Source organism: Muscardinus avellanarius (genome assembly GCF_963383645.1).
Source record: "Muscardinus avellanarius genome assembly, chromosome: 10".
NCBI classification, from domain to species: Eukaryota; Metazoa; Chordata; class Mammalia; order Rodentia; family Gliridae; genus Muscardinus; species Muscardinus avellanarius.
In genome coordinates, this window is record NC_137796.1 from 13,162,830 (window position 1) to 13,175,975 (window position 13,146).

At 47.8% G+C, this 13,146-nt stretch overlaps 1 protein-coding gene across 1 annotated transcript in view; it reads right to left on the reverse strand.

Annotated features, from left to right (window-relative positions):
• HYDIN (HYDIN axonemal central pair apparatus protein) overlaps positions 1–13,146 on the reverse strand; it is a gene marked incomplete at both ends in the record, with an annotated part of 366,181 nt that overhangs the window by 52,289 nt on the left and 300,746 nt on the right. The window contains 7 exons of the mRNA XM_080704134.1: positions 1,950–2,237; positions 2,446–2,548; positions 6,358–6,547; positions 6,658–6,809; positions 8,818–9,053; positions 9,737–9,941; positions 12,210–12,327. Of these exons, the coding sequence (XP_080560260.1) occupies positions 1,950–2,237; positions 2,446–2,548; positions 6,358–6,547; positions 6,658–6,809; positions 8,818–9,053; positions 9,737–9,941; positions 12,210–12,327 (1,292 nt within the window). The remainder of the gene's footprint in view (positions 1–1,949; positions 2,238–2,445; positions 2,549–6,357; positions 6,548–6,657; positions 6,810–8,817; positions 9,054–9,736; positions 9,942–12,209; positions 12,328–13,146) is intronic.

Here is a 13,146-nt window from a genome sequence, read left to right on the forward strand (position 1 = left end):
TAAGAGAAAATATAGGTCCCCAACTCCTTTTGTTTTTTGATATAATTGTTAAATTGTTGGGTAAACAGTTACATTTGAATTACAGATGAACAGTGAGTAATTTTTAGGATAAGACTGTCCTATGCATTATTCTGGAATATACTTATACTAAAATTATTCATGGTTTATCTGAAGTTCAAATGTATTGGGTGATCTTATATTCTGATTTGCTAAATCTGGCAATTATTTAATAGGCATGAGATCTGTTGTGTTAGAGAATGGCCCCTTGAAGAGCTCATAAGTTGGTGTTGGGAACTAATGGAATTGAATCATGAGGCGTAACTCTGGAAGTGGATAGATCTATTGTCATGCATTTGCCTGCATGGTACCTGTAGGCCGGTTGGGTGTGGCTGGAGGTAGGTACCTGGGGGAGCGGCCTTGGGGAGTAAATAAGTGGCTCCTCCTCCCCCTGTTCTCTCTCCCCCTGACCTCTGCTGTATAGAACACAGCCCATTTGCTCTCCTTCAGACCACCATACTGAGATTCATGGTCCCCAGCCTCACACGGACTAAAACCAAAACCGTAAGAAAATATATTTTCTGTCCTCTAAGTTATGTGGTCAGATACTTAGATTTTGGCTGAAAGAATGCTGATGGATACAAGATCTGATTTCTATACTTGGGTTTATTGCTGGCTCCTGTTTGATCTTTGACAAGACATATATTTTCATGCAGCTTCCGAGATGAAACAAAAAATGCGTAAGGAGTGTTGATTTCTTTTTCTTTTCTTTTCTTTTTTTGGTGGTATTGGGGTTCCTGGAAACCCTTCTACCTCCGGGCTACACTCCCAGACCTATTTTATATTTTTATTTGGAAACAGGGTCTGTTAAGCCAGCGAGGCTGACTTCGAACTAGCATGATCCTCCTGTCTCCACCTCCCAAGCGCGGGGATTACAAGTGTGAGCCACCACGCTCGGCAGGAGTGTTGATTTCAATCCGTATTTTATCAACTACCTAATTGTACATTTTAGGACTATATTAAATTCCTGGAAAAACTTTGGGGCTGTTTATAACTCACTTTCTAGCAATCAACACCACATAACTAGGGTGCTTAACAATTTTTAGGTAATAACAATGAAAGGATATATTTTTCCTACCCCATAGAATATGGTCACTACGAGAAGGTTCGGGGCTGAAGAGACTGACGGGCAGCATGTTAAAGCAGTCTTAAGCTTTAACATTCACACATCACTGGGGGTTCTGGTTAAAATGTAGATTTTGAGTCAGCAGGGCAGAAATTCCGTGTGTGTGTGTGTGTGTGTGTGTGTGTGTGTGTGTGTGTGTGATGGGGACTGAACCTAGGGAAATTCTAACTCTGAGCCAAACCCTCTGTCGGGGCCCGCTCAGCTAGACCGGGATGGGGCGGTGGCTCAAGATGGCGCCTAGGCATGTTGCCAAGTCACAAGGCTCATGAGGCTGGCGGTGCCCTGAGCCTGCGCAGTGATGCGCCCTACAGATGGTCAGTGATGCAGCGCCTCGTGCTACCACCAGCCCACCTATGAGAGGGTTAGAAATGTGCATGCCCTAGCTGTGGGAATCTTGGGGTTGGTGGAGTGATGAGGGAGGGGTTATGAGACTGATATATATTTGCCTGCTGTGCGCATTGAAGAGAAAGCATTAAAGAGGAAGCATCATCAACAGACTCGGCGTTTGTGTCTTCTTTCCTGGGGCTCTGCGGGACGGAGACTTAGGGATGCGACAACCCTCAACCCTATTTATTTTTTATTTTGAAATAGCATCTTGTTAAGTTGCTGAGGGCCTTGTTAAGTTGCTAAGGCTGGCCTTGAACCTACAATCCTCCTGTCATAGCCTCCCTGGGAATACAAGTATGTGTCCCCACGCCTGACTTCACTCTCCTTTAAAGTGACCCAGGAGCCAGAGCTGTCAACACTTCATTGCCGCTTCTCCTACCTGCCACCAAGTCTTCGATGTCATTGTCCCTGGCCAACTCCAAGGCCTCGGAGATATCTGAGGCTTCCTGGGTGGAGGAGGGGACCAGCCCGTGGAGGTTGTCTAAGGTGATGTCATCCTCATAGCCTTCTGCCACCAGGTGGATGGTGGTTTCCTCATACTGGTTGTTGATTACTGACAAGTGGATGGTGCCTGTCATTCTCCCTACCTTCTGGGAGTGGAAAAAAACATCAAACTCAGCCGTGCTTCCAGGGGACACAACCAGGGAAGCCGTGTGGGGTTTCTTTGCTGCAAAGAGAAGAGAGAAGATACAATTTAGAAGCCATTTAGAGAAATGTTTTCCTGGCTAAAGGGAAAGCTGCCCTATCAGTGGAGTGGGCTTCAGCTAGATGCTACCAGTGACGAGTGGTCACCCAACTCTGGCTGGGCCCTGAGAAGTCCCCAACAAACCAGCTCCTGAGACCCGCTGTCCTGCAGAGGCCCCACGCCACCTTACCTTTCTCATTTGGTCTGTTTTCTTCTGTGATGTAGGTGTAGGAAGTGGTGGGTCTCCCTTTGAGGGAGAACACTCCTTGTTGGTCCTGCAGGTCCACATGCAGCTGACAGAAGGAAAGCGGGGTTCAGGGTTGAGCTTCCAGGCTGCTCATTTTTTTTTTCTAGTGGTACTGGGGATTGAACCCGGGGGAATAGACCTCTGAGCTACACGCCCAGCCCTATTTTATTTTATAAAAATTGGAAACAGAGTCTTGCTAAGTTGCTGAGGCTGGCCACAAACCTGTGATCCCCTGGTCTCAGCCTCCAAAGTACTGGAATTACATGTGTGCCTGGCTGCTCATGAGTTTGAATCTGCGGGGGTGCCTTCCCTTGGCAACGTATGGGGTGCCCCCAGAACCTGGCCCCAGAGCCCACCGTGCTGGCCACAGCCTCAGAGCCAGCTGGCTAAGCAGCATCAGTAACTCAGAGGAGAGGACTGCCCCTTCCAGGCCGGCTTTGGGGAAGACCAAGAAGGAGGAATACATGCAGGAGCAAGCCATGGAGGAGGTGAAGATGGCCCTCAAATCTTTTTGCCAGAAGAGGGAGGTGACTGAGGAGGAGTACAAGGACATCCTGTGCAAAGCTATGCAGATCTGCCATAGCAAGAGTGGTGAGATCAACCTGGTGAAGGGGCCAACCTTGTGAAGCCCTCCATGGACAAGTACAGGCACACGCGCAGGCACAAGAAGGCCAAGGCTGGGGAGGGGTCTCCCGCCCAGGGGGCCGAGGCCTGAGGCTGCTCCCACATGCCCTGTGTCCCCAGTGGCAAGGAACTGGGGCCCCCGCACACCCGCCTTTGGGTTCCCGTGATGACACCTTTCTGCACACGTCTTACTCACAGTTGAAAACTGGAATAGATACTGTTTCCACTGTGTTCTAATTTATCAAAAATGACTTATCTTTAGGAAAAAAGCCTGGAAAACAGTTTTTGTGCTATACATAAGGCAGAACCCCCAAAAGTCATTGTGCCTACTATTTTGAGTTTCTTACTAAACTAAGAGAGAGAGAGAGAGAGAGAGAGAGAGAGAGAGAGAGAGAGAGAGAGAGGGAGGGGCGGGGGAGGGGAAGGGGGGAGAGGGAGAGGGAGAGGGAGGGAGACACACACACAGACATCATAAATGTTAGGTCTGGAGAGCTCAAAAGAAAATTCAGTGAGGTTGGCTCTTATTGCGTGAGGAAGTAGGGGTTCACAGAGTATGCATGGTGATCTAGGTCACACAGGGAGGTGGCATCCAACGAGATGGTCAACACTTCTATTATCGATAGAGGCGGTTCAGTTGTGAATTCTATGCCAGACTAATAAAATGGAAAGGGATACTTAGAATTCTATGAAGATGTGGGGCATGGTGGCGCACGTTTGTAATCCCAGCATTTGGGAGGCTGAGGCAGGAGGATCGCAGTTTGAGGACAGCCACAGCTACTTAGTGATGCCCTTTGCAACTCAGTGAGACCCTGTTTCAAAAAGTAAAGAAAAAAAATAGGGCTGGGGGGTGTAGCTCAGAGGTAGAATGCCCCTGGGTTCCATCCCCAGTAACACACACACACACACACACACACACACACACACACACAATAAATTTTTTTTTTTTTTTTGGTGGTACTGGGGTTCCTGGAAGCCCTTCTACCTCTGGGCTACACTCCCAGACTTATTTTTTATTTTTGGAAACAGGGTCTCTTAAGCCAGCGCAGCTGGCTTCGAACCTGCGCGATCCTCCTGTCTCTGCCTCCCAAGTGCAGGGATTACAAGCGTGTGCCACCATGCCCGGAAAAATAAATTAAAAAAAAAAGAATTCTAAGAGAACATGCATGAATATGAATTCCTGAGAGCCAGCATCGCCTAGGCACTATGCCTTCGTTGCTTAGTGTCATGGTGAGTGTCCTGCTAAGAAAGGAGGGTGAAAAGTTGAGCCCCTGACCTACCTGGCCTACCTTTCCTTTAGGTAAAGAAGTGGTTTCTAGTCTATGAGAAGGAGGATAAGACTACAGCCATATATATGATTTTAGGTATAAGAAACCAGAATAAATTTTTAGAAGATGCTCATGGTGGCACCTTCACACACAAGATTGAATACTATACTAGTTTTTTTTAAAGACAAGTCATTTTTGATAAATTATAATGGAAACAGTATAATATACATATAAAAGTCCTTAGTAAATCCTGTTTCAAAGAAAAAAAAATAGAAATGGCTGGGGTATAGCTTGGAGGCAGAATGCCTTTGGGTTCCTATCCTCAGTACCAAATAAAAAGTGGCACAAAGAAGGAAAAAAATAGTTATATCATCAAGGAGGCTTCTGAGATAAGAGATTATATCTTTAGAAATAACCATAACAAGAAACTATATGGAAGAATTATACATAGAATATTGACATAAAAGATTTAACTAAATAGGCGGAAACCCTTAATATTGCCCCTGATGGATCACCTAAATACTCTGAAAGTAGAAAGCCTCCCCAAAATTTATCTGTGAGAGTAATATGGTAAAACTGTGAAGAAAAATTACAAAAGGCAGGGAGTAGGTAGACAGAAACTCACCGAGCTAAAGACCAGAGCTTTTTATAAAGTCACAATAATAGAAAATATGTAGGGTAATGGGAAACTAGGAAAACTGAACTCAAGACAGTAAAAAATACTGGACTAGATATATAATTAAAAAAAATCACAGAACTAAGAAAGCAGTGCAGACTAAGAGACCCAGATCTGTGGGAAAATGGGAAGTCAGACAGGCCAGCCTCACTTTCTGGGATGTTTTTGTCCTGAAGGATCTACGAATCTGGAAGAGACAGCTGGGGCAGGGGCTTCTCTGCACTTTTGATGGTCTCTTGGTGCAAAGAGAGCACAAGTCCAGGGCCTGTGAAGGATGAGAGCGCTTTCTTTATTCTGGGATGGGCCCCTCAAGGTCTTCACCACAAGATGAAAGATGAGCTGGGTATAAAACAACTCTCCTAAGGAGAGCGATCTGGCTCTGAGTCATCTAGAGAACTCAAGCCCTAAAACTATTTTTAGGAGATTATGAATTTCTAGAGCCCCCCCCAAATGCCAGGAAGAAGCAAATAAAGATAGTCTCTGAAGAAAAATAACACCATCCTTAGTCTCATTATTTCTAAAAAAAAAAAAAACCAAAAAACCAAAAAACCAAAAAAACCAAAAAACCAAAAACTTTGCTAAATACCATCCAACACGTCATCGAAAGCTGACCAGGCACATGAGGAGCCAGGACAGCATGGGCGAGAATGGCAGAGATTACAGATCTGAGAACTAGCTGGAGGGCCGCTATCAACGGTCTGTGTCATGTGTACACTGTGACATGGTTATGGGTACACTGCCGTGCTCACTCGCCAAAACCCACCCGTCCTTTATGCCCCACTCCAATGTCATTGAGAGTGAGTTTCCCTTTGCCCTCTGGATGGAAATAGAACATTTTCAAAAGCCCCACGGTCCTTGGTGTGACACACAATTTATCACATTTTTGTGGAATAAAATCATAAACTTAATCGTTGAACCGAAAGCCCTTTAGTTGTTAGATGTCTCACCCCTAGTGAAGTTTCTTTTTTCCCTATTCTAAATATGATATCCATTGCAGGAAAATGAACAAATAAAGAAGATACTAAGAATATACACAATCCTCCTCACTCAGCTGTGAGCGCGACTGCATGGTAGTTATTAGTGTTCTGTGTAATCTGATTTTCCATGATGCACAAATTGTAGAGCACATTCCCGTGTCCTCTCTGTATGCCCCGTGCTAACACAGGTTCGCGCTCCAGGACTGTCAAAGACGTCCTCGTACATTAAATGGTAGAGACCGCAGCGTCCCAAGTCTAACTTTGGAATGATTCTTTCTCCCTCTCCACCCACTGCGTCACCTTGGAGTAGTACCTGGGCAGGGATGGTGCCGTTGTTCTTCAGGACGAGAGGCAGTTTTTCCGAATGACCAATCAAGATCCTCTTAAAGAGGAGCAAGGGGTTTCCAAACTGGTTATAGAGAACTGGCCGCACCACGGTCACTCGAGGGAGGGTCGCCTCACCGATGATGTCAAACACGAGGCCTCGGTTCCTGGCCAGGTTGCTGCGGGGAACGGGAAGATCAAAGCCTGTCAGCCTGGCCTGGCGGCCATGGCATTCCACGGAGGGCGTGGGCTGAAGCTCTGCCACGGGGCGGGGGCCTGGGGGTGGCACCTGGGCAAGCCATCCAAGAAAGCCTCGAAGATACACTGGTAGGTCTGCATGGTCTGTGGGGTGAAGGACACCGTGGCGAAGGCATGGGAGCGACTGGCCACGCACATCTTGTTGGGTTCCACTTCGAAGATGTCGGTGATGCGGGCGAAAGCCTGGAGAAGAGGGAGCAGAGAGCAGAGGGTGTTAGCGAACTGCCTCTCCTCCAAGCCCCATAGCAGACAAGCTGCAATGCCTACAGAGTCGTGGGTCTTGGCAGGAGCAGCCTCCACACTGTCGGACCCACCATTAAGCAACTTCTGGCTACATTTGGCTAGACTGTGGACTTAGACTCAAATAGACAAATCAAGCCAGTCAGCCCGGCATCCGCCCAACATCCCACCCCATCCTCTGTCCACTAGGTCACGAGGCCCAAACACTGTTGTTGGCTGCTAATGGGGAGCCGAGCTGGGAGCCGGTTGAACTGATACATGATATGGAAGCTCGACCAGAGACAGAGCAACAGACACAGCCTGAGAGAGAGAGAGAGAGAGAGAGAGAGAGAGAGAGAGAGAGAGAGAGAGGCCTCTGAAAGATGGGTGGATATCTGTTGATCTTCTGAAGGGTGGCTTGCAGGTGGGCTAACCTGAGTGGGCTTCTGTTCCTTGTAACTCCAAGGGCCTTAACTCAAGCAACTCCCCACAGCATTCCATCCGCTCCCCTCTTGTGGCAGGGGTTTGGGACTGCAGGGGGCCTTGGCATAGCCTAGAAAGGCCTTTACGTTCTCATGGGAAGCAGGTGGGGTAAAGACTGGCTACTCCTTGTTCTTAAGCTGAAGGTATTCAAGTTTCCTTACTCTTTCCAAGGAGTCTGTTCAAGTCTGCAAACTAGGGAGGAGGAGAATGTCTGATGCCTGCAAATCCCATTATATAGTCTCTCTTTGGAAGTCAAGCCTGCTCATTTTTATGTTTTTAATACAAAATAGAGAGACGTCCAGTAATAGTCACCAGGGCTATCATAAAAGGGATGAGATGGTCTCCCCAACGCCACCTCTTTATGAGGCTCTAGGCTAAGACCAACCCCCTTGGGGATCTCTCTGTCCCATTGGCTATGAACAATGCCAGTCCTGGGGGCAGGAAGACCACCTGATCCCCAATTCCACCTTTGGGTAGAGAGCTGAAGTGGCCCAGACAGGACCAGACAGCATTTGCAGTACATCTGACCAGAAATTAGGGGTAGCAGAAACCCATCGATTACGTCCTTCCTGATGCTATTCTGGATTTTCTGTTCCACTGTGAGGAAAAAGATTCCAGTGTTATCTGACTCAGGCAGGGAAAGAAGCTTAAAGTCTAGCAAATGCTGAGATGGGCGCTTATTATTTGCTTGAACATGGATGAAGCTAGGCTTTAAGCCTACCGGTATATCTTATGCTCTGAGGCCTAGAGGAAAAAGTCAGGTTTTATGAGTCTCTGTTTTCCTAACTGTAAATAGGGATAATAACATAAAATCTGAAAGAGTTTTTATGATGGTGAAATTAGCAATAATCGTAAGTCATTTAGCAGGTGCCTGCCACACAGGTGGGACTCGATAAATGCTCACCATTTCAGATTATTCTTATAATCTGACACCATCTGAAGCTTCCTCATCAGAAGAATAATGCAATTATTTTTCTTATATTGGAGGTTGAACCCAGGGATGTTCTACCTCTGAGCTACACCCCCAGCCCTCGTTTTCAAAAATTGGAAACAGGGTCTTGCTAAGTTGAGGAGAGCCTTACTAAGTTGCTGAGGCTGGCTCTGAACCTGTAATTCTCCGGTCTCAGCCTCCTAAATACTGGGATTATAGGCACGCGCCACTGCAGCTGGCTTAGAATAATGCCGCTTGAAGCAGGCCCATATGCAGCGGGTGCTCACCTTGGGCTTTCCTCTCAACATCTGTCTAATTGAGGTGCACAGTGAGTGGTGGTGGGTGAATGAGCTGCTCATTAGTATATTGGTTCACTGGTTTATTGCAAAGGTGTCCAGAGAAGATACCCACTGGGACAAAGGCCTTGTCTTTGGCCCAGGGGAGGTGGCCCTGTGATCTCACAGAACTTCTCTGAAAGCCAGATAGCGGGGTCTTCTAGCACTCTGGGCCTGGATTTATGCCAGTCTTGGTGAGCTGGGGCCACTTGGAGCCTCTTACCTTATTGGAGATGGGCTTAACGATGATGTTGACATCACAGGGGATCTTGCCCACGTTGCTGATCTTGAACCGAGCCTTGGCCTGATGGCCCACCAGCACATTGCAGAAGATGAACTTGTTCTCGTCCTCTACGAACAGCCCCCCGCTCTCTATGGTCTGCAGGAGGTAGTGGAGGTTGGAGTTGGTGCAGAGCTGGTGCTCCTCAAATATCGAGGCATTGTTGTCTGTTACAAAGGCTGGAGAGTGGAGGGAAGACCGTGAGATGACGCCTGCTCGCCAGATCCCTGGCTCGCTGTCGTGCCTAATTCGGATGTTTGGATTCTGACAAAAGAGTCACAGAAGAGGGGTAGGGAAGTCCATGCAAAGGGCTGCGAGTGAAGGGACACACGATACACTCTCTCTTCCTTTTTTGTTGTCCTTGTTGGTCACCACATCTCAAGCAACCTTTTCCTGCTCAGAGCAGGGGAAGGTAAGGCCAAGATCTGGGGTGGGCTTAGGAGGGAGGGGGTACGTTCTTTTCTTGGGTTCAAGGCTCCAGGGAGCCTAGTGCCCAAACAGGAGGAATTCATTCTGTGCTCTTGCTGACTTAGAATTTTAGCCTGCTCTGGGCATGGACTGCCCACAGAGAGCAGAGTGGCCCCTGTGTTCCTGGGTCCACTACAACAGCCCTGGTCACCACGGTGCTCAGATAACACTCATCCTCTGGGGGTTCAGGACCAGGCTCAGGAAGGCTGGGAGTTGGAAGCAGCATGTCATCTCCCCTGCTGTGAGCACATTTGTGAGGCTCTAAGAAAAAACCTGGCTGAAGACAGTAGAGGAAGCTCTGGGGTCCCACAGAAAGCAGCCCGGCCTCATGCTGCACATCTTTAGAGGAATTTGCCAGGAGGGAGGGGCATTTTGTCTAGCCTGATGGCCATACCTGGTAGGCAGGCTTCAGCCAGCAGAGTGTATGGGATGCCAGCAGGGTAGTCTCTAGGGTCTCTGTCGGAGATGTCAATGGCTATGAACTCCTCGCACCTGCCCACCGGGTCTGCCACGCAGTCGACGGTGATGACTTGCTGCCCCCCGGAAGGGATGGAGCCAAAGCCAGGGTACACGGTGAACATGCCATGGGAGAAGCGGGCCTGCGGGACAAGGTGGGAGTGAGGCCTCCCCCAGGGTCCTGGAATGGGCCTCTCCCCTCGGGCACTTCCTGGGTCCCCATTGCTCTCCTCCTGGAGGAACAGAGGGCCCATGGGATCCCCCCTCAACCTGGCGCTTCCTTCTGAGCAATCATGATTGAGCCAAGGGGTTCATGAACCAGATAATCTCTACGTCATCACACTTATCCAGGCTTATCTTATTCCTAAGACTTCTAGACTTATCTGGGTCTAGACACAGAGGGGTGCAGGATGGAGCAGTGGTGAGGTTGTGGGCTGTGGAGTCCGATACTCCCGCCTCTGCTAATCCTACACTCACACTCCCAGCCCTGCTATATGTAATTGTTTGACTGTGAACAAATGATTTCTCTGGGTCATAGTTTATCACTTGAGGTTTAAATAATAAAAAAAAGACCCATGTGTCAAGTGCATAGCATAGCATCTGGCATAGAGTTGGTACTCAAAAGTTGGGTGTTGGTGCCGGAGGAGTCCCAGGACATCCTGGAGTGGCCCACTCTCCCCTCTCCCACTCAGTTCTTAGGCTAACTGGAGAATGTACTCAGAGGGTAGTGCTCCAAGCAGGCTAAGGATGAACTGTCTTCGACGACCCAGGCATTGTCCTCTTCCCTCCTAGAAGAGGATGTCCTGCAGCACTTTAGCTCAGAGATCCAAGTTTCTCCAGGGGTATAAAAGCCAGAGCTTTTGGGGTCCCGCAGCTACAGTGTGAATGGGACATTCATAGACAAGACTCCATCTGCCCCAGGCAGCTTTTGGAGTCTTGGGGGCACTGATCTGAGGTTTCTGTGGGTTCTTGCTGCCTAGCTGTGCGTGACAGATAGCCTTGTCCTGTGAGTGTTCTATCTCACCAGACTCATACTCGGGCAGCTGGTTGTGCAGGACCCCTCGATAGATCTAGGAACGTTAGCAGAAACTGGGGAGCTGGTTGGAATCCTGCCTGAAGTGTGACTCCAGGGCACGGTAGTGGTAAGGTGCTTAGAATCCTCTCCTAGGACTGGTAACCAGTGCATAATGTCTCCCTTCCAAGTCCTGATAGCACGGCACAGTCTTCTGCTTCGTGGCTAGCATGCACTCTTCTGGTCTTAGGGTCTTCCTTCCTCTTGCTCACTCTCAGGAGGTTGCCGAGGGGCAGTCTGACTTGGGCTGCCCTTCTCTAGGGCACCTACCTACTATACCAGCCACAGTGGGGGTGGCAGGTGGGGGCCTTGATGGGCTCACTCTCAACTAAATTCTGTTCTTCTTCGCCTTGGCGATGACCCCTCCTGCTGGCCTGTGGCTCCCCCATCCCACAGTGCTATAGGCGTGATCTACAGCAACACTGCATTAGGAAGTGATTTCTTCTGCTCATGCTCAGACACCAGATCTTGATTCTTGAGGATACCAGGAACTTCCCTAAGTTCTTACCATGCTGGACAGGTTGGCGCCCTGCCCTCCTTCACGGGGCACTCTTCACATGGCTGTCTGTGGGGATGAGGCCTCTCACATGGTGAAGTGTGACTACACGGCCATACGAGGAGGCTGCTATTGACCTAACTGGGTCACTAGCTGCCGAATACCTGCCATGTGCCAGACTGGGCGAGGCACTGGGCATTCAAAATAAGTCACCTAGACATAGGACTTCTATCCAGGATTTGGTCTTATAAACACACAATCCTTTTTCCCCATGTGTCAAAGATATAATCATAAAGGTAAATTGCAATGTATTAAAATGTCACACTGAACCCTAAAATTATATGCAATAATTATGTCAATTAAACTTTCATTTTAAATTCTATTCCTGCATATTAGCAATGAAAATTTGGAAACTGAAAATTTTTGATACTCAAGAAATACTGTACAAAAGAACAGAAACATAAGAATATATTACTATATATATATATATCCTTTATAATGAAAACTACAAAAATTGCCAATATACCTAAATAAGTTAGCAGCATATCAAATCTTGGATCAAAAGGCTTAATATTTAAATAAATGAATCTTGATTAGAATATATATAAGGAGTTGAAACAATTTTCAGACACGAGAAAGCCAATGACAGTTTTAGAAGAAAAGAGGAAATTCAAATCAAAGGCTGAACACCTTGGCTCATAATGAAAGTGAGATTTCCATATAATTACTTAATATCCCTGCTCCAGCAGAATCCAATCCTGTTATCTTAGGGTGACGTCTGGTGACGTGAGCTAGGTGGAAAGTGGCCTTCCCGGGTTCCTGTGACTAAGAGAGGGCACTGACCTGGCTTATGATGTTCATTTCTTTCTGAATGGAGTCTGAGAACTTGGTGGTTTTCGCCGCCCCAGGCTTGAAGAAGCTCTCGCTTTCTCGGGTTCTTGCATGTCTAATGTGGCTGGCTCTGATTACAGAAGCAGGGGGACACACTCAGGTTTGGGTAGTGGCTTCAGATATCACCTGTCTGTCTGCTTGTGGAGTCTTTCCTCGTGGGCATTCTTTGCCCAAGAAGGGACCAGAGTGGCACAGTAACACAGGGTGGTGGAACAACTGTCCAATGACCAAACTCATTAAACAATTGTAAGGAAAGTCTGCAGTAATTATACGTCTGGAGTATGTTTCACAAGGACATTGGAAATTAGTGCAAGAAGAGTGTTGTGGTTTGGACAAGTGCCCCTTGCAGGTCCGCGTGCCTCCTCGGGCGCCACCACTGGGAAGTCTTTAGGTCTCTGGAGACACCCCCCCCTCCCCGAGGGGCTGTGGGACTCTGGCCCCCTTTCTTCCTGTCTCCTTTGCTTGCTTGTGGGAGGGGAGCGGTTTTGCTCTGCTATGGGAACTTGCCACGAGGTGCTGCCTCCCACAGGCCCAAGGCAGCAGGGCCAACTGCTCCTGCACTGGAACCCCCAAAGCCATGAGCCCACAAGCGTGTTCTTTGTCTAGTTTGATTATCTAAGGCATTTTGTTACAGTGATGGAAAGCTAACGACAACAACAGCAGTGTGAGGATTATTCATATATACGTCTTTCACCTGATCTCATAAAAAAAACGAGATGGCAAATAGATCACATTTTTGTCTCCTTTCTTCACCTTGATGGTTATGTTTGTAAAGCTTAGTATAAGTAACAGCTTGAGTATAGGCTTTGGTAATTATTCACTTCATTGGAAACTAGTGATTAGCTTGCCTAGCAACCACTTTACCTAAAATATTCAAATGCATTTGAGA